The sequence below is a fragment of the Brachycentrus maculatus genome, unplaced genomic scaffold (genome assembly GCF_059751285.1).
Source record: "Brachycentrus maculatus isolate JH-2025_06_01 unplaced genomic scaffold, ASM5975128v1 h1tg000266l, whole genome shotgun sequence".
Taxonomy (NCBI): Eukaryota; Metazoa; Arthropoda; class Insecta; order Trichoptera; family Brachycentridae; genus Brachycentrus; species Brachycentrus maculatus.
In genome coordinates this window covers 316,912-339,167 of record NW_028281017.1, presented here as the reverse complement: position 1 = coordinate 339,167, position 22,256 = coordinate 316,912, and the positions used below count along the sequence as shown (strand labels likewise).

The 22,256-nt window shown below is 35.9% G+C and overlaps 1 protein-coding gene across 2 annotated transcripts in view; it reads left to right on the top strand.

The window, feature by feature from the left end:
- The first annotated feature begins 474 nt into the window (after window positions 1-474).
- Window positions 475-22,256, top strand: part of LOC148305645 (proteasome activator complex subunit 4-like) — a 34,040-nt gene continuing 12,258 nt past the window's right edge. Inside the window, exons 1-14 of one of the 2 annotated variants that reach the window (XM_088266342.1) lie at window positions 475-897; window positions 4,037-4,177; window positions 4,915-5,016; window positions 8,607-8,732; window positions 8,861-8,905; window positions 10,747-10,960; window positions 11,398-11,551; window positions 12,315-12,492; window positions 12,972-14,396; window positions 14,932-15,109; window positions 15,899-16,150; window positions 17,246-17,502; window positions 18,208-18,453; window positions 20,900-21,147. In XM_088266342.1, the coding sequence (XP_088122468.1) occupies window positions 671-897; window positions 4,037-4,177; window positions 4,915-5,016; window positions 8,607-8,732; window positions 8,861-8,905; window positions 10,747-10,960; window positions 11,398-11,551; window positions 12,315-12,492; window positions 12,972-14,396; window positions 14,932-15,109; window positions 15,899-16,150; window positions 17,246-17,502; window positions 18,208-18,453; window positions 20,900-21,147 (3,793 nt within the window). In that variant the 5' untranslated portion in view covers window positions 475-670. The remainder of the gene's footprint in view (window positions 898-4,036; window positions 4,178-4,914; window positions 5,017-8,606; window positions 8,733-8,860; window positions 8,906-10,746; window positions 10,961-11,397; window positions 11,552-12,314; window positions 12,493-12,971; window positions 14,397-14,931; window positions 15,110-15,898; window positions 16,151-17,245; window positions 17,503-18,207; window positions 18,454-20,899; window positions 21,148-22,256) is intronic. The other variant, XM_088266343.1, reaches the window with a different exon arrangement.

Here is a 22,256-nt window from a genome sequence, read left to right as displayed (position 1 = left end):
GAACTCAAAACCTCTATTACAGGGGTCTACGCGATACTGTGTGCAAATACGTTGAAAGGGAAATCGTTTAAAGGTTTTTAGTCTTTGTTTTGGTATTTTATGTCACTCCCCAAACTCCCTTATTAAAAGTATAATTGAATACAGTAAACCCCCCCTTAACGTTCAAATAGGTACCGTGTTATCGGAAGATACGTTATAGGATATTATTTCAAATATATATATGTATTTACATTTTAACTAGCGGGAAGACTGAAATTAGTAATTTAAATAAAAATACAATTTAAAAACATTAACGCTTATGACGTTCCGTCCGATAACGTAGTTCTCAACGTTATAAGGGGGTTTACTGTACATCCTAAGAAACGTCATAAAAAAAAGAAACGTCATAAAAATAACGCCAATAGATGTCATCAATGCATGACATGCGCATGGCCATACCAGATATACTTTTACCTTTTATTACACTTGTTTCGCAGTAATTTTTTTTAATAGCGTTTGTTTCGTAGTTTAAAAATGTCGTCTGCGTGACTTGTGCATTGTAGAAACATCGGATGATGACAGTCGGTGACTTGTTTAGTACGTTAATTAATTCAATCGGTTTTAATTATTTACGTGTGTGAAGTGTTCTTCGATAACTGTTAAGTGTAACTGTGTCCAAAACATTTTCACGATGGAAGAAAAAGATTTTCACAAATTTTCCGCGTCCGAAGAAAGAATAAAACGTTTGGGTTTTAAACCACAAAGGGAATTGGTTTACAATCATTTACTACCTTATGCCGATGAATTGGACGATGAATCGACATTATTGTTTTCTGAAATAAAAACATATTTGGGGAAAAGTGTCTTGCTTAAGGAGATGAGACCAGGTTGCGGGATGTGGACCTCCAGACTGATGAAGTAATTTAAACCACCCTTTTCTACGTTTTATTACACTTATTTCTGATAATGATAACGCATAAATACGTCATTATCCATGTAAATCTACCTACACAATTAACGTGGACTTTGTGCAAATAATCGTCCATTTACTACCATATTGTCGCTTTATATATTTATTATGCTCCGTTTCATCGACGACAAACGATCGTTTTGGAATATTAAATCACATGCGATGTGAATTTGCCCTTAATAATAAATAATAAAATTCCATTAAAATAATTTCGTTTTGAAATATCATAGTTCGCCATCATTTTTGCTGTCATTGCATCATTGCACTCTGTAATTTTTTTAATGGCTATTTAAAAATCAAACTTTGTAGCTTTTGCATTAAATGGGTCATGGTGATGGTGACATTTGGGTTATGTTATTTATGAATAGTAAAAAATGCATTGTCACTGCGGAAGGATATTTATTTACTAAACATTTTTGAACGCCATATATTTTTTTGGCTAAAGGGTGAGGTGGTAACAATGCTGACTCCAGGTTCCAACCAACTGGTTATACGCAGGGCCGTTCAAAGTTGCCCTAGAGCAGTGTTTTCCAACGTGGGGCGCATACAATTTGAATGTCTTGGGGGGGGGGCAACGCGCAAATCGTTGGTATTTGTTACATTGTTGTTGAAAAACACATTTTCTAAAAAAACATATATTGCAACTCTGACTTTTTGAAAAAATGATGGCATCACATTTATATTCGTTTTATTTGTACTCTTCCATATTATTTTTAGTGACAGATAGCAATACTACCTCAACGTAAAAAAAACTTGCGATTATAGTTGGGGTACTTTGCATGTGTGTGATTAACGCGTTCATTCGCTTTTAAGTTTATTAACTTATTTTAATTATAGTTCATTACCCCATACAAAAATGAATAGTAAGAATATGAAAAAAAATTGTCAGGATTCAGAAGATTAGTCTCATTTTGGTTTCTCCAGCCAAACCCAAGGATTGCACTAATTTTCTTTAGAGTTGTAATGTAACGTAATTATAAATATTATTTATTCATAAAAATTAAATAAAAATAGTATCAATTGCATGTATGTATTTTTTATTTGAAGTGATTCAATTTTTTTTAGACTTTATTAGGTAAATAAAAAATTAATAGGGGGGGCGTAGAGATTTTTGACTTGTTAAAGTAGGGTATTGTATAAATAAGGTCGGGAAACACTGCCCTAGAGGGCAAACCTAGGAGTAACAGTCGGCATCGGCTGACTGTTATATTCCATACTTGATTAATCCTATATGAACCGTATGGAGCCCGCAAACTGCTTCCGAACTCTTCTGTCAGCAGCCAGCTCCCAAGGAGTCAGGTCCGCGTCCTGAAGTTCAGACAAGAACTCCTGACATTTTGTCAGCAGTAGAGGTCCTGGGCGGCGGGACCTGATGCCTTGTAAAATAGGCAAGCTTGATGGCGGCTCTCAGGAGGCATGCCAAGTGCCTAACCTAAGGGCCAAGGGACTTGCCAGATTAATAGCCTTTTCTTGAAGACAGTTGTGACCATGGGTCGCATTCTTCATAGTGTAAAACTACCGCATGCCTATATTATTCGTAGATATCAAATAAATGTACCTACAAAGTACATATATATTTTGTCTGTGTTTTTTTTTTACATTCGACGACAATATTCCAACGTGTGGGATAGAAAATATTTCCTTGTGTATTGACTTCTTTATCCCGTATTCATAGTTTATTTCAATAGATCATTTTTTTAATTAATGTTTTACTTAGTAAATACCACTATTTCTTAAAATGTACCGTGACACGTGTTTCGATACATTCCGCATCATTTTCAAACACCGTAAACAGTGTTTGAAAATGATGCGGAATGCATCGAAACACGAGTCACGGTACATTTTAAGAAATAGTGGTATTAACTAAGTAAAACTTTAGTTGAAAATGGATAGATTTTACCACAAAGTGAGTGCCGAATCAATTAATGAAATCAATAGATCCTTCTAAGAGGGTTTCACTGTATTGTTATTTTATTTATTATTTATTTATTGACTTGGCGTTTAATTTGTAGAACTCCATTTTAATTTATGTATTAATTTTAAATCAAACACAGATTTTTTGAGTCTACTAAGTTGTATTTTATTAACAAAAAACACATAAAAAATTATATTGTGACAATTGTTTCGCCTTGTTAGGGCATTATCAAACGAATGCGAATTCGTTTGATAATGCCCTAACAAGGCGAAACAATTGTCACAATATAATTTTTTATGTGTTTTTTGTTAATAAAATACAACTTAGTAGACTCAAAAAATCTGTGTTTGATTTAAAATTAATACATAAATTTTATTTATTGTTTCGGCATTCACTTTAGCTACAGATGCTTCAATTTCCGGGTTTGAATTTAAACACGTAGATGGAAGCGTCTGTAGCCTCCGAAACTAGTTGTTAAACAAAATATATATAATACTCAAGTGGTAATAAACCAATGTCTTTATTTACAAGTTAAATGTTGCTATATTACATAAATTATCTTCTTCTCCATCTAATTCCTCATTACTGAGGGTTGTAACCCTTGTGCAAGCAATGACTCTTCTCCAGTTATGCCTTAACTGCGTTGCACGTAGCGCTCCAACCACCGAGGTGCCTGCTGCTGACTTAACTTGATCGGTCCATCGTGTGGGGATCTTCCTCTCCCTCGCTTCCCCTCCAGGGTATTGATCACAACCAGGCCATCCTCATTGCCACGCGCAATGTGTCCAAAGAACAGGAGAATCCGTCATGTACAGACATTGGCCATTACACTTGGATGGCTTGACTCTGGCCAATATACATTATATGCACCTAGATAGATGGATCGGCCATGTGATGCGTCAGGAAGGTCTCTTGCATGCCATAATGGAGGGTATGACCGAGGGGACAAACTCTAGGGGACGCCCACGCCGACAGTACCTGGAGGACCTGTTGGTGGACGTGCGCTGCTCATCATATGCACATTTCAAAAGAGCCGCACAAGACAGGGAAGAATGGAAAAGAAGAACAGAGGAAATTGCTGCAAACCAATCCCAGGATTGAAACCAGAGAGAGAGAGATAGAAATGACCCTGATAGGATTCTGTAATTTTCAATACATAACTATTTTTTTAGGTACATAAAGCTGTACGGATTGAAATTTTCAAAGGAGGACCATATAAAATTAATCTACTTGGTTTATGAGCTCATTACCATTCCTGATTTGGAGCCGACGAAATTGCACAAATTTTGTACGCTTATGATTTTGCTAACAAAGTAAGTATTTTAATTATTGATAATCACTTTCCCATTCATCAAGACGATAGCATTGAAATAGATTCAAGCTGTTAAATATGAATTAATCTCTGGTATAATTAGTCTTTGTGTCTATGGGCTACTTGCCAACAAAATTTTGAGCAAAAATCCATCCGAAGAATGAGACATTTTATTTACCTCATATTTTTATGACAAAATTTATGTTCAAGTAGTTTCAAAGTATTTTAAACTAACCGAACCATAAAATATTATTTTGCAACAAAAAAACATTATTTGCTTAAATTACACCGAATTTAAATATAGTTTTTTTTGTTGTTGTAAACATGAACACATATTTGATATTAACACATTTCTGACGGGTGTTTTTACGCCTGCGGACCCGAATGAACTGAAAAAGTACTTTATGGAAAGATATTTTTGGTAGTGTTTAGTTTTTTTTATTTTTTTAAACATCTTACCTTATGTTTTTATTATTTTTTATATGCCTAATTATAATCTTTTATTGGTTTATATTTTACATTTTGCCCTGTATTTTCTTATTTGTGTTTCAGTCTTGTTAACCTTAATCCCATGTCCCAAAATGAGTAATGTAAATTACTCATCGGGAATATTATATGTGTAATATGTTTAAATATATAAATAAATCTTTTAATTCTAGTTTTACATGTATCAGGTATGTGCATGTGTAGAGAGATGAATGCCATCACAAATTTATTTATTGTAATTTTTTTTTTCAGAAAAAAGCACTTACTATCACCGAAAGACGTAACCATACCATGGAGGCCATTATATAATATAGCCACAAGGATATTTTCCAAATCTTCAATTTACCATTTTTCGTAAGTAGACAACATCCTTTTCAAAATCAGCAACATGTAAATAATTTCTTGAATGTTTTCCGCAGATACTTTGAGGCACATTTTATAAACTTTATAAAATGAATTAACTTTGTTTTCACCGCTTTTTTTACTAATACAATTTAACCTGCCGGTTTTTACAGAGTGTGTGGAAGTTTTTGGTGAGAGTATTTTAATGTTTTTGAATTAAAATAAACCCTGATGATGACAAAGTTTTTGTTAAAACCGGTAAGTTAAATTGTATTAATAAAAAAAGTGGTGAAAACAAAGTTAATTAATGTTATAAAACATGTAAATAAGTTTATTTTTACTTTTATTAGTGTTGATTAAGGGTTTTATGAATTTAAAAAAATGCTTATGGCATGGCGACATTTACATACTGATATTTTTTCTATATCAGTTATCATATACAGTGGAACCTTTCATAATGAGTATAATTCATTCCAGAATCTTAATTGTTAAAGGAAACATTTTTTGTTTTGATTGGCGCGGCTCACAAGTTAATGTCGTGAAATAGGGGCTCGACCTCTCTGTAACTCATTATGCGAAATGTCGCTCATTAAGGCAGCAACTTTTTGACAGTTTTCTTTCGTTATGTGAATTACACGTTATGAGAGGTTCCACTGTAATGTTTTTTTTTAATTATTGGCTTTTTATGAAACAGCCTACGAGGAACTACCTGACAATTAAATTAAATTTCATTAATTGATTCGGCAGTCACTTTGTGGTAAAATCTATCCATTTTTAATTAATGTTTTACTTGGTAAATACCACTATTTCTTAAAATCTACTGTGACACGTGTTTCGATGCATTCCGCATCATTTTTGGTGTTTGAAAATGATGCGGAATGCATCGAAACACGTGTCGCAGTAGATTTGAAGAAATAGTGGTATTTACTAAGTAAAACATTAATTAAAAATTAAATTTCATTATTTTCCGCAATTTCGACAGTTTCCTGCGGTTTGCTTAACCTTTTTACACGTGATATGTGTTTGTATTGGTTTCCATTACTTGACAGACTCTTTCAAATTTCACATTTGCTGACATTAAAAGATTGCATTTGCATGATTTATTGTTGAATTACCTAGAATTCTGAGCATTGGAGTTTTCGACCCTTTTATTTTTGATGATATCATAGTTTGAGTCATAATTAAGTACAAATAAATAAAAACAAGTCAGCTGTATAATATGATATTATGTAATAACAAGTCTACAGTAAATTTATTATATTGTGAAAGAATATTATTGTGTACTTCAGTATCCATAAATTAGACGACTTTATAACTGAAAATATATGTTGAAAGTTCACTTTTTGCGAAATTTAATCAGTTATATTTCTTTATGAAAAAAAATTAAAATCAAAATATTCAGTTATGTTATGATTTATTGAGATTTCTTAATTTGATGAAGTGTAATGTAATTTATTGATGCACATTAAAAAATAACTGGTTTATTCTGGGAATAAATAAAACTTTGTAGAAAAAAAAATTAATATGAACTCGCTAAGGACGGGTGTTTTTTACAACTGGGAATGCTGGCGATGGGATTTGATAATTATGTACATATAGTTAAGACCTTAACAAAGAGATTGGTATCTTATATTCATAAAAAAACATTAAATATTTAATTTCTTCTTTTCTGATTTTGAAATGAGGCCGGCGCAGAAGGTAAAAATACCCTTCCCGTCCTTAAGCATCAATCGACCAAACGGCTAGAAATACCTTTCCCGTCCTTAGTGTGTTGAAAAAAAATTTCCAGTCAATTTATATTTCAGTAAATTGGTATTAAAAAAATTACATGCATTTGATAAGCTTTGCTTTATTTAAGAAAATTATGCAGTAATTAAAATAACAATTTTTTGTTTCTTTTTTACATATTTAATACATACTAATGGAACAACGCTTTGTATATTTTTATGCACAGTTACAAAATAAAACGATCTTTCTTACTTTCTACGCAGATGCACAAATATATATCGTCAATCAATAAAAATACCGCTCAAACCTTAACCTTTTAACTGCGTCAACTTTGTTCCTGAGAGACGCCTGTATGCGGCGGTATTTAGCTGTTTTTAAAATGATTACTTTTATCATGTATTTAGTTAAGAAACGATTTATTTTCCTAAACAAAAACGTTCAATGGGATTCATTGTGCCTTTTTGGTACTCTATAATACACTTGTGTCACATTATTCTTGAAATATATCATAATATAAACAAATAAGATCGTAACATAAATAAATCAAAGCACGCATCGTGTGTCACTCTTACCCACTGGCGATGCGTAGCGTCGAGAGTGAGACAGATATGGGGCATGATTATGGCGCGGACTAATTACCGACTGCAAGAAAAATCAGGGATCTGTTATTTTATTTATCCTTGCGATGTTACAAATTATTAGTCATATATTTCAACAGATGTCATAAGGCCAAGGATTGACGTATTATTTTATCCAAAGTTCCACACCATGAAAAAATTCCTCCAAGTTGAACTGAGGTTCGAAACTTGGACCTAAGTGAAAACACAAACGGTTATGTCAGCCGCGTGTGGGGAATGTTTTGTAAAAACACAAACGGTTATGCGAGCCGCGTGGATAGAGTTAATTATTGAGAATAAATAATGTAACTTATTATTTATAAATGAAATGCAGGGCTCTAGGTATTATATAATTTTTGACTGGATACTACCTTTAACTCGCATATAGACTCCATCACACCCATTTTGTATAAAATTGTTTGTTTTATTCTTTTTCTTCTGTAAGTGTCATGTCAGGTCCCCTGACATTGATTATCACTTGAGAGTTATTGTCCTTCTCTTGGGCAGCTCTAAACGGCGCCTCGGTAGTTCTTAGAATTGGCCAAGCATTAAAAGCGCCAAGCTAGGACACAAAATGCTGAACCCTCTTATAGTGGAACGGAAGGTCTGCTGATGACAGTCAACAGTCGGGCTTCTCCTGAGGAGTTTTACGTGGTTTTCTCCCAGCAATGAGCAAATGCTGAGAGAAATAGATATCAATAATGTTTCTTTTAATATATTTAAAAGAAATATTGTTGATGTCTATTTGACCAGTTGATAAAGAAAATTTCTATATAGTTATACTTTTATGACAGTTTATTTGTTTTTTTTTTTAAATATTTTTAGATTACTTAGGTGGAAACTTTTAATTAGAATTGTTATTTTTTTTAAATAATTTATTATAATATGTTATTTTTGTGAAATATTCTGTTGGTTTTCCAATAAAAAAAAAGGTTCCTGACTTCCATATTCTTCTTCATCTTTGATAAGATGTCAAAAAATAATGTGACTATAAACTGTTTATTTCAAAACTACTGTTTTTAACTTGCGGCTTTGCCTTTGCACATTAGCTCAGTGGAATACCCTTAAAACTGGCTTTGTGCAAATGGTGCCTAAATCTAGGCACTTCTGTCCTTAGCACTTTTGGGTGTAGATAAAAGAGATAATCGTCTACCTAGCGTTTCGTCCTGATTTTCCCTTTGCAAAGATTCGTAAGGTTGAGCCGTATTGTTTGCTTGTTGACGACGTATAAAAATTAGGATGTTTAATGTTGTGTAGGGGTAAACGTCGTGACTCTGATGATGAAGAGACAGACTCTGAAACTACACTACCGATCCACCAATTGTTGGAGAGTCTGGGGATCGAGGTGCCGTTCCAACTAGCCGAGTATGCCACCGAGAATGAGTAATAACATCACTTTGTTTATCGGGAGGTGGTTTGGGGTCTATGTCGCTTTTGGGTGTGGACAAAAGGTTGTTGTGTAATTTCGCTGGAAGCGTACTCGGCAATTAATTTATTTGATGTCTTTCCAGATCGCTCGAGGCCACCTATGATCTCCTGATATTCTGTCTCAAGCCGTAAGTATATTATGTATTTGTTTGCTTCAAAATGTATCAAACGTTTGGCCACCTATGATTTGATATTCTGTCTCAAGCCATAGGTATATTATGTATTTCATTGCTTCAAAATGTATCAAACGTTTGGCCACCTATGTTTTGATATTCTGTATCAAGCCATAAGTATATTATGTATTTGTTTGCTTTAAAATGTAACGTTTGGCCACCTACGATCTCCTGATATTCTGTCTCAAGCCATAAGTATACCATGTATTTGTTTGCTTCAAAAAGTATTAAACGTTTCACGGCGAAACATCTTAGACATGCAGCTGTCAAGTAATACACCGCCCGTCATGTTGCATTACATATGCTGCGGACATTTTATTATTATTTTATTAAGGAAGAACCAACAAAGTCTCTATTTTAGAGGATTGTATGCACTTGGAGCGCATTCCGCCAAGCGTTTCTTTAATTTTGGGAATATGTGATAATCACTAGAGGCTAGGTCCGGACTATAGGGTGGGTGGCACTGCCATACTGATGATGAAGTCAAAGAAGAGGTTATTCAATTTCTTAGAGGAATGGCGGCAGAATTTTATGAATTGGGAAAACAAAAGTTGAAGCATTTTGACAGAAACAGCAATTATGTAGAAAAATAAAGTCAATTTTAAGCTTTAAAATGATGTATAAATGTAAAATGCCAAGGTAAAGAATAAAGCTGTATATGTATTTAGAAAAAAAAGGATCCTTATTTTATGAATGACCCTCGTAATTTATACACAAAAAGACAAACAAGTTTAGTTTGGGCATTAAATTTAATTGTTCACATATTTAAAAAAAGAGATCTGTTCTTGTAACGGTGTTATTGAACTCTCTCTCATCATTTCAAATTTAGAGTAAATACATATGTACAATTGGCAATTTTCCAAATAAAGGCGTTCTTTTGTGACAGAAAAAGTAAATATTTTTTCAAGCGGTTGTTCACAATATCTATCTTGTCATGGAAAAGTTTTTGCACACAAATTTTGAATGTTTCTGTTTTTGCCGGTTGGCTTTTAGTAGTAAATACTGATAGTATTTTATAGGTATGCTTCTTTGACACCTATCTGCTAAACAGCAAAGCAAACGTGACAAGAAATTAGACGTTTTACACGGGTTTTTTGTACATGAAGTTAAAGCTTACCAAAATGGACAAAAATGCTCTTCTTTTTGTCACCAGCCCCTCGGAGAATGCAGATGATAACGTCCAACCAAAATTGTTACTCAATGATTGTTTGTCGTTGTTCACACATTTATATAACATAGGGTTGTTATATTTAATTTTTCCGCCTCCGCCTTTGTCCGCCTCCATGGTGTAATGGTCAGCGTGTTTAGCTACCGTGCTGGAGGTCCCGGGTTCGATTCCCAGGGGGGGAGGTGAAAATAAATATTAGTGATTTAACACTGTAATATTTATTTAATTACCCTGGACTGGTTCCTGAAGCGCAAGAGTGATCACCTTGGCTTCATGTAAGTAATGATCAATATAACACTGCGTCAATTTGATGCAGTGCCCTATGCACCATTAGGTGCGTTATAAATAAATAAAAAATTAATTAATATTAGACTTAAAAATTATATAGATAAATAAGATCACACGCGAAATGCAACTTTGAATCAAAATTCAAATCAATCGTTGAATAACTTAAGATTTAAGATTTTGAAAAAACGTTTTATTTATGTACATTAGTTTTTAGTATATCTATGAAGTTTGTAAATAAATAAAAAAAAACTTCAGACACAGTCTTAAATACTTCAATTTATCAATAATAATCAAAGCACCAATTTTGCGTGGATACCACCAATAATTTTTTTTGTTTTAGATATTTTCCACTGTCGGCAACTCAAGAGATATTGGATGAATTGATGCCCAGGTTCACTCCGTGGAATGGAACAAACGAGGAGACAATCCAAGACCTGCTGGTGTACCTGCCGACTTCACACCCCCCTGAAGATATGGACTATGGATTCAGGCTGTGGATGGATGATCTGATGGACATTTGGAATGTCTGTAACAATGGACCAGCATGGGAATCGGTAATATAATTATAATTTAATTTAATTTATATTTGAAGCACTAACTTTGTGATTTTCCATTTTATAATGAAAATGTAACTTTGTTTTAAAATCACTATAAATATTTTATTATAACTTAAATATAATGTCTACCGGTTTCGAAGCTAACCGCTTCTTTATCAAGACTGATTAATACTAAAACACTATCTACTAAACAATATTCCAAATAATTCCAAAATCGAGTATTTCAAATACTTGAATGTGGGCAGGTATGAGGAGATGCATGAATGTGGAAGAGATAAAGATTGTTTGCATAGACATATTGGTGTGGCGTTCTATATCCTCTGCCTACCCTTGCGGCATGATGGTTGGTTAGTTATTTAAAATTTTATATCACCACTATGTTTTCTTTACTGTTTCTTCCTTGCTGTTTTACGGGAAAATATACATTATTCCAGGAAATTATGGTGCTGATGGCAAACATGGCATATGCTTCCATTGGCTATGTCGATTGGGAACCCCATATTCCCGTGATGTTCACCAGATTCCTGAGATCTTTCAACTTGCCCGTGTTTTACAAACAGTCTGAGAACAACCCGCAGCCGAATATTGGTAAGATATTTTTTTAACTTCTAAAATATTTATCTAAATGTAAAACTAAGAGTGGCAAGTAGATGAAATGTAAATATAAAAAATAAGTACACCCGTAAGATTCCAAAATGATTTTATGATAGCAAAACGGAACACCGATAAATTCCAACAAAATTACAAATATTTGGGAATCAAATTAATAGCCTCACTGCGGATTAGAGATATTCAAATATTAATTATTATAAAAAGATATTTAAGATATTACAAAACATAGTAAATTCCAAAAAAATAAATGCACATTATATATATCGTAGTCATACAGGAGAAAGTGACCAAGTGCATTGTTTTACAAAAACGTGATCATTGACTATTTGATATCTTACTAGCTTAATATTGCCCTGAAAAATCTCAAAGGGTTTTAAACTTGGAAGCATAATATATTGACTTGTTTAAAATGACTAACTGCATTGGTGTTTATTTTATTGGCAAGCAAAAGTCAGTTAAATGGGCCTCCTGAACATTTTACGTTTTGGTAGTTGGTCACTTTCTCCTGTACGACTACGGTATATAAGATATTAGAAAAAAAAAACAGCATAATCCTCAATTCTTCTTTTTCTTCTGCTTGGTGTAGGCCTTGTGGCCTGTTTTTAAGAGGGATTAGCTTCCTGCGATGTCGATTTCCAGTATATTTTTTATCGCAGTCTCTACAAGAAATTTCATACGCACCTGAGTAATTTCATATGAGTAATTTTTACCCGAATTTTACTGAATATTTTTCTTTCAGACATCTGTGGTATGGCTCTGTGGATTGTGTCTGTACTCGGCCCAAACAGCTCTGCCCAGAAGTACCTGGATAATTTTATGACAACCGTTGTGACTTATCTGCACAGCGCTAACACGGGCCGTTGGTCCATCAAACTGAGAGAATTAGTGCGGAAGCTTCCGGATCATTTCGTGCAAAGGTGAATCTCTCAACAAATTATATTATTATTTTTTGAAAATCAACACAGATGAAGAAAAATATGTATGTCTGGATTTATATTCATATAATATGTTCAGATTTGTGAACAATCATTTGGGCACACTCAAAAATGTTGTATGAAATTATCAATTTAAACTAGTAGTGCTTCTGTTCTTAGCTTAAAATTATTATTAATTTTTTTTACAATTTGTACTGAACTTTCGTTCAATTTTTGTATGCAAAAAATATAACAACTTCATGCCGTTTTAAAGTTGTTTGAAAAGTATATTTAACAAATATAAATTATTTATCTCAAGGCAATCACAGTATAGATTGGATTAAATCAACACTTTTTCATTTTCACAACATGCACCATTCAACTAAAAAATAGAGATTTTTATGTTTATTTTTCTTCTTCATATTTATGTTCTACGATTTTGTCCAAAGTTTCTTCGTTAACTTGGCTATTTCTTGTTCTAGGGTTCACAGAGAACGCACAACATACAAGGTGACCTGGGAAACTAAAGTGCCCGAATCACACCATCTGACCGACGCCGATATCACGGCCTTCGTGGAATGCATGTTGAATGTCGCCCTCCAGGCCGTGTTCAGCCGGGCCGGAGTCAACGAAGCCTGTTGCGCCCTGCAGCAGCTGGCCGTGCTGAGGCCTTCTCTCGTGGTCGGCCCGACTATAGAGAAGATGTGGAATACTCTAGACTCACTGACCGAGCCCCACAAACTGACCTGCGCCATGCAGTGCGTCGTAGCGGTCGCTCGCCCGCTAGTGAGCGGATTCACCAACGGATACCCGGAAGGGCCCACTCATGTCATTCCGCTGCTGCTGTCTTCTTTACCCGGATTAGACCCCAACGACTTCAAGAAGACGATCGTCACCCTTCATTTTTTATCAGTGTTTTGTACTTTAATCCCGCTCGTCGATTGCAGTGGCGCGTCCGAGTATTGGAAAGACTTGACGGAAGAAGAACACACCGTCTGCGAGGCCACTGCCCAAATAGAAGATTTCGTGTTGCAATATTTCGAGAGAGTTTTCGCTCTCGTGGAATCCAGCTCGATGGAAAGCACCAGAATGGAACAAAAGGATACCGATTCTAGAAAAAACAAACTCGAGTCTACCAGCGAAGGCGCTTTGGCGTCGGCTTCCGTCACAATTCTGATGCAGACGTCTACGAACATTTTCAAAATGGCTCTGAAAAAGTTTTTTTCATTCGTGACGCAGAGAATTTTAGAAATAAACGTGGCCGGAGTGACCGCGGCATCTTTGGGAAGAGCGTTCGCCAGAGTCAACGCCAGGGAGACGTATAAAATATTCATCCCGTATCTGTGCGATACAATCACAGACTTACTGGGCGAAGGGGACGAGGTGATCAATGGGGAAACCCTAGACAACGATCTGCTCTTTAATTTGTTACTCTTGTCTCATATGGTGGAGCGGAACGGCGAAGAACTACTCGTTTACATTCCGAGTCTTCTGGCGGTGTTGGATAAGACTCTCAACATTGCCTGCAAAGAGGGGTATATTCTGGCCACCAACACTCTGAACTACATCCTCTCGTCCATGTGCAACATCTACCCGCAGGAGTTCAGGAGCAGTACGGAGGATTACGACAGCGGCGTGAAGAACTTCCTCGCTGTCCGGGAATGGGGCAAGCCGGGAAAGTTGCTCAAGTGCAACATCAAGTGGCACGTGCCCAGCAAGGAGGAGATTGAATGCGTTCAAAGCATCGTCAACAGATACATGCCTAGAGAGCTGCAAAGGTTGAGGGACCATATGGACGGGACACGTTTGATGACCCGAGAAGAGATGCACCGTTCTCTCAACACGGTCAAGGCCCTCTTCTCGGCGAACCCTGTTTTGCCACCTCTTGAAGATGAGCGGCTTGTGGTGTAAGCGATTTATATTTTACTTATTGTAATCAAAATATGTGTATATTTCTTCTTCTAACCTTTATACATATAATATAACACCCAATGGTGCATGATATCAGATAACATAAAACAAATGTATAAACTGTTATGCTTCAAGTCAAACCCTTACCCGCACCCCAATGGTGCATAGGGCACTGCATCATATAAACACAGTGTTATCTTGATTGTTAACACATGAAGGAAAGGTGATCAGCCCCCCACTTCAGTACCAGTCCAGGGTAATATTGAATAAATATTTGAGTGAAAATATCACATATATTTATTTGACCCCCCCCCTGGGAATCGAACCCGGGACCTACAGAACGGTAGCCGAGCGTGCTGACCTTTACACTACGGAGGCGAACAAACTGTTTAGCTTAGTGGATAGAAAACCTGATCAAAAGTTGGAATCCCGAAACGGCCAGTTATAATTTAATTGTATTGATTTATATTGGCATAAAGATATTCTCTTAGGTTATATAATACACATTCTTTGATGTTTGATATATTTCAGAATGGATTCCAAGTTACCAGCCTTCAACTTTAAAATAACCACCGGTATCCACGGTAGCGTGACAATGCCGGACGGGAGTAACGTGAGGAAGGCAGTGGCGAGCGTGATTCACGAGTTGCAGAAACAACTATTAGATTCCAATGAAGATGATACCAAGAATCTATGTTCTATTATTGCGGTAAGAGATACTCTATTTTATCATAATCCTTTATGCCAGAGATGGCGAACCTTTTTGAGTCTGAGTGCCAAAAAAAAAATTCTAGTATAAATGTCACGTGCCTCATGCCATGGAAAAAAAAAGCGTCAAATGCTTGTGTTACTTCAGATTTTTTAATAAACAAAGCATTCATACATGGATAAAAAATTAACTTCAGTAGAATCGCGATATAACGAAATCCAAGGGACAAAAAAATATTTTTTCGTAATAGCGAATTCCCACATATAACGAAATAAATTTTAAAAATCATACTAGGTATATATATATACACAACATTTTGAGTGTGTCCAAATACTTGTTTACAAAATCTGGGTTGTCTCCAATTACAGGAGTTATTTTCATATTATTTTTTGACATCTCATCAAAGATGAAGAAGAATATGGAAGTCTGGGCATTTACGGGGCTGACGACCGTTATGACGGTTATCAGCCCAGTAAATATCACTTAAACCAGTCTATGGGCTGGTTTAAGTGATCACTTTACACACGTGTAACGTTCACTAATTGTTGTCAATAATGGGTAGAATTGGTGAACGTTACACGTGCGTATAGTGATCACTTAAACCAGCCTATGACGGTCGTCAGCCCCGTAAATGCCCAGACTTCCATATTTTTCTTCATCTTTGATGAGATGCCAAAAAAAAAAAATTGGTATGTATATGTTGCGCGCCGTCGCAATGTTGCGCTTCACCAGATTGTCGCGCACACAAACTTCTCGTTGAATCGGTTGTGAGCATATTTTTGTTTCCAGATTTGGGACCAGATCGTCGCGCACACCAACTTCTCCTCGTCGCAGTTTGAGGCGCACCTGAAGGCCTTTGCGGCGGTGAAGCGCACGCTGGAGGACCGGCTGGCGGGGCGCCCGGCGCACCCGCGCGCGCTGCTCGCGGACCGCGCGCTGCTGCAGCAGGAGTTCCGCGCGCAGACCGGCGGCAGCCTCACGCGGGCCCACGCCGACGTCATGCGCGACCTGGTCACCCTGTCTACCAGCATGTACAGCGCCGTGAGTGAAGAATTTAATTTTTTTTTTAAAAAGAAATATTCATGTTTTTATTATTTACACAGATATTTCGAATCTAAAAGTCATAATCATTTTATTCTATTCAAGTATTTTTTATTTGAAATCTAGAATTTATCTGAGAAATATTTGTGTTTTTATTATTTACACAAATATTTCAATTTCATACTATTTCTGTGAACCTAAGAGGCTCATTATTAGAAATATGAAGGTATCAAATTGTGGTAGAGTGGGTTCGAACCGAGAAACTCTGACTTAAGAGTCCGCGACACTAACCACGGGACTTTAACCCGACGCACTAATGTACTGATCATACAAAAATTACACAGCATAACAAGCAGGGTACCAAAAGACTCCAGTTCATCTTCTCTGTCTTCCTCACTCCTGGATATATGTCTCTTCCTCATCTGTTCCTGTTGCTGCTTGCAGCCAGTTTCTTACCCCCACAGTAACTATGTCGTCAGATCATCTCTTTTGGGGTCTTCTGACATCTCTTTTGTCCTCCTAAGGTCTCCATCGTAATATTCTCGGGGCCTATCTTGTGAGGTCCTGTCTTGCAATATGTCCTGCTCATTGCCATTTCAGTTTTGCCACGCCATCCATGATATCCTCTACTTAGGTTCTTTTCCTGGTCTCCATCTTAACGCACTTCGGGCGGGTGTTTTTTAACGCCGGGATCGCTGGCGATGGGATTTGATAATATGTACATATAGTTAAGACCTTAACTAAGAGATTCGTACATCAAACATATTCATATAAAAACATTATTATGTAATTCCTTCAGTTTTAACGTTGAAATGAGGCCGTTACAGAAGATAAAAACACCCTTCCCGTCCTTAAGCATCAATCAACCGAACGGGTAGAAAAACCTCTCCAGTCCATAGTGTGTTAAAAAAATCATATAATTTTTTTACCCAGTTCATATTTGTATTGAAGTCTCCTGTGATGTTGATTCCCAGCTGTCAATTTATCTTTTTGGTGGTCTGCCCGTGAGTCGTCTACCTTGGGGTTGGCCGTGCAGTGCAATGTGCATGTGCATAATTGTTAGCATTAGAGAATTGATCGCTATGTCTGTCTTAGGTGAGGATCCGAGCGCAGGCCCGCCTGAACTGGATGATATCACACTTCACGTACTCGTACGTGTGCATCGTGCCCCAGCTGGTGGAGTGCCTGGCGGCCGACCCCGTGGCCGAGCACGACAAGCTCAAGGGGGCGCTCTACTGCCTGCTGGGGCCCAAGCAGACCCCCCTGGTCACGCGGCACGACTGGACCGTGCCCGCCGCGCTCTGGCCAGCCATAGTCAACTCCAAGCCCAGCGAGAAGAAGAGCGTCATCAGGTAATAACCCAGCGAGAAACAGCGCCATCGGGTAAAAACCGCTTCTTGGGAAACTGCAAACCCAGTGAGAAACTGAGCGTCATCGGGTAAAAAACACTTTTTGGGAAATGCAAACTCAGCAAGAAACTGAGTGTCATCGGGTAAAAACTGCTCCTCGGGAAACTGCAAACCCAGTGAGGAACTGCGCGTCATCGGGTAAAAACCACATCTTGGGATACTGCAAACCCAGCGAGAAGAACAGCGTCATCGGTTAAAAACCACTTCCTGGAAAACTTTCCAAAAATGTCCTTAGCATAACTGATATCAGTGCACCATTCATTCTGTTCCCTGCATTGACTCTCTTTAATATATCGTTGTCAATCTTTCCATCCCTAGGAATAAATACTTTTCCATTTATTAGTATTTTACATCCAGATCTACATTATCTCTTTCGAAAACCATGACTTTGGATTTGTAAACATTTATCAGCCATTCCTTGCACACATTATGCATCTTTTTCACCAACGCCTGCAAGTCTCTGCTATCAGCAAGAAGCCCAGAAATGGCAAAAGACATTAAAATTGATAATTTTAGCTCCAATATTAAAATATTACTATGTAATATTTGAATCGGCAAAGTTATCTGCCGCACCCTGTAGAATCTCATTTTTTAAAAATAAAATTACAAATAAGCAAACAAAAAATAAAAAATCCCCTCAAATTCCAGGCTTTTGGACCGCATCGTCAACTCTGTCGAGTTGCATTTCCCCACAATCACAATATACCCCAAGTGGTCTCAGACCTGCTTGGATAGAGCCAAGGATTTATTGTCCGAAGCCGATTTGAACGATCCGGATTTTACGATGCTGATTGCGGAAGCGGACGAGACCTTGAAGAAGATCGGAGAAGAAAATGCCGACTTGTATAAAAATCTGGTGGACGCCTTGGTTGAAGGTGCCGGGTCTACACAATTGTGAGTTGAAATTTTGTCATTGCTATTAATGCTGTAAACGGAGAATAAATATAGAACACATATAGAGAATATTTGGGACCAAATTCTTCGAAATTTCAATTTACACAATCATTAAAAATAACAAGAGTATTCTTCTTCTCCGTTTTAATCCTCATTGCTGAGGGTTGTGACCCTTGCAGAAGCAATGACTCTTCTCCAGTTATCCCTTGACTGCGCTGCACGTAGCGCTCCAACCACTGGGGTGCCTGCTGCTGCCTTAATTTGATCGGTCCATCGTGTGGGGGATCTTCCTCTCCCTCTCTTTCCCTCCAGGCTACCGAGGGTATTCAATGAGTAACAAATAATATATCTAGTATCCAAGAGTATTCTTGCTTATTTTCAATGTTGATGTTCGATTTTGACGATTATTTTTTGCTAATGTACACGCATTCAATTTTAGTTTGTAATGTGGATGTTAATTTTGAATAAATAAATTAGATTGAACAAAGTTATGACATAATATATGTTTGAAGCAAAAAGTGTGTGATTTTTTCATTTTATATGTAATTAAAATATAACTTTGTTTTAAAATCACTATAAAAAATATTTATATTGATTTTAAAACAAAGTTATATTTTAATTATAAAAATTATCACAAATCACAATGGCCAGCAATATGACAGAATGAACTTGCGTTTTTCCCTGAATGTTTGTCAAATTCAAACTCAAATCTCAAAGATGTTCACTTATTTATTATATTCTCGCATACATCATAGATCCACGTGTAAAGGATTTTATTTACCTACTTTTTGTCATTATGGTTGTCATATTATGTTAATAATGTTTATCAATATGTTCCTCTCCGTAGTGTATTGATCAGCACGTTTTCAAATTAATAAAATTCGTTTTAAAATGCCATAACAAGGCGAAACAATTGTAACAAAATTTATTTTTATGTGCTTTTTAACCTTTTAACCGCGTCAACTTTGTACCTGAGAGACGCCCGTACGCGGCGGTATTTCACCGTTTTTAAAATGATTACTTTTATCATGTATATAGTTTAGAAACGATTTATTTTCCTGAACAAAAACGTTCCATGGGATTCATTGTGCCTTTTTGGTACTCTATAAAACACTTGTGTCGCATTATTCTTGAAATATATCGTAATATAAACAAATAAGATCGTAACATAAATAAATCAAAGCACGCATCGTGTGTCACTCTTACCCACTGGCGATGCGTAGCGTCGAGAGTGAGACAGATATAGGGCATGATAATGGCGCGGACTAATTACCGACCGCAAGAAAAATCAGGGATCTGTTCTTTTATTTATCCTTGTGATGTTACAAATTATTAGTCAGATATTTCAACAGATGTCATAAGGCCAAGGATTGACGTATTATTTTATCCAAAGTTCCACACCATGAAAAAATCCCTCCAAGTTGAACTGAGGTTCGAAACTTGGAGCAATGTAAGAACACATACGGTTATGTCAGCCGCGTATGGGACATGTTTTATGAAAACACATACGGTTATGCGAGCCGCGTGGATCCGGTTAACAATAAAATACAATTTAAAAAGTTTTTAAAAAATCAGTTTTTGATATTAATATTTAAAATATAAATTAAAATGGAGTCCTACAAATTAAAAGCAACATCTATAAATAAGCTATTTTGTATGTTAAAAGCTTTGGTAACTTTGTGGTGGTAATAAAACACTCTCCTTATCATCCATTGTTTACTTTGTGTAATACCGATCAATAAAAACTCACCCATCATAAATAACCAAATAAATTTAATTTTGAGTCCACTTTTAAAAATATTCCCATTGTGATTCGTTTGTCTTCTTTCTCTCTTTCAAAATTTTATTTTTATACAAATCGCTCACTCCATTCAACAACGTCATAAATGTATCAAAAAACTAGATTTTTCAGATCGTTTTTAAAGTTTAAAAATATAACAAAATGTATTAAAATTAAATATCAAGCCACTTATTGAACTTTTTACTGAGCAACAGATCTTTTTAGGTAAAACCTGAATGTTTTTTCTACATTTGAAAAATATTTAGTTTATGTAAAAAAATAATTAAACAATAGCGGGTAAATATTAAGTAAAAAATATGCCGCTTTTGCTGGGATATAGTACATTTTCTGGGCATTCCGAAAACATGCACAACTGAAAATTGACGATTTTTGATGTATGACGTTGTTGAAAGGAGTGAGCGAAATGTCAAATCGTAATAATTTAATTTTAACGACCTGACGATGGATTGATTTTCCGAAACTAGTAGTCACAAATAAGTGTTAATAAAAGTGGTATTACACAAAGTAAACAATGGATGATAAGGAGAGTGTTTTCTATACATAAGATATTATTTATTATTTATTAAAGTGATATTTTGCATAAAGTTAGTTTTAATTCTGCGCGAAACGCTTCCAATGTCAATATGTTATTACTTTTGGTTGCAGGCACTGGCGACATTCGATGATGTGCTTGGCCTTCCTACCGAGCTTGATGCATTTAGACATAAAATATTCGACCAACACCGTCAAGCTCGTGATGCAGAGTCTCATCCACGACTCCATCCTCGTCAGGAAGATGGCCATCAAGCTGATCTCCCCGGTCCTCAAGCAGAGGAAGAAGAAACACAAGAAGGTCGAGGTGGACCCGTACGAAATGGCCGGAGTCGCCAAGCCGGAAGGGAAACCCAAGCCGGGTTTGTCTATTATTACTCTCTCTTATACCCGGAAGTCATCTCTCCTATTAAAGAACATTTTGAGTGTGTCCGAATACAACTAACTAACTATCACGCCGCTTCTCCGCAGGGGTAGGCAGAGAGGATGGAATGCCATACTCTTCTGTCCTGACATAGACTCCTCGCGCTTCCTTGACATCCATACATCTATTCATACATGCCCTCCGATTACGCAAACTTTTGACACCACTAGATTTTAGGTTCTGATTGATCTGATCGTGCCGAGTCTTTTTTGGCCGTCCTCGTTCTATTCTCTCACTTTCGCCACATATATTTTTTTAGTCTTTCTCTCGTTATCCATTCGCTCCACATGAACATACCACCTTAAAGAACTCTTCTTAATCTTTAAAAAAAAAAATTGTTGCATTTAACAGTATATTATAATTACAAATACATTTTTTAAATTATTTTATTAATCCAAAAAAAAGATCCCACAAAGGCACGGCCTGTGTGTGGGTATACATTTTATTTAGTTATAATAAAGGGCACTAAAAAAAATACAATAGATATCAGAAATATAAATAGATTAATTGTGCTAATATAAACTAAAAATATTTGATTTTAACAGAAAACAAAAAAATCAAAAAGGAGGAAAATGAAAAAAGCTAACAAATAAGTTTTCTTTTTACAACCAAATTTCTATTCTTTATAAATATATATTTAACTTGTACCGTAGAACTGGGCTACTTGAACTTCGATGTATTACTTGAGCCTAGTACAAAAAAAATATTTAGATCTGTATTTGGTCTACAATAATGAACGTATGGACATGATGCATTGTTTTCCTGACAGGTGACACTTATTGTCACGATACATTCATAATTGTAGACCAAATACAGATTTATTTATTTTTTGTACTGGGCTCAAGTAACACATCAATGTTCAAGTAGCACTGTTCTACGGTACTCTTATTTGTTTCTGTAAGTTTGTTCTCATCTAATTGATGAAAAACATTGCAACAATTTGTATTGCGCTGTATTTCATTTCTTGTAATGTGTTTTTCATTGTTTGTGAACCATTAGTAAATAAATAAATTAATGTACAATGAGTTATAAGTTTAAATTATCCCT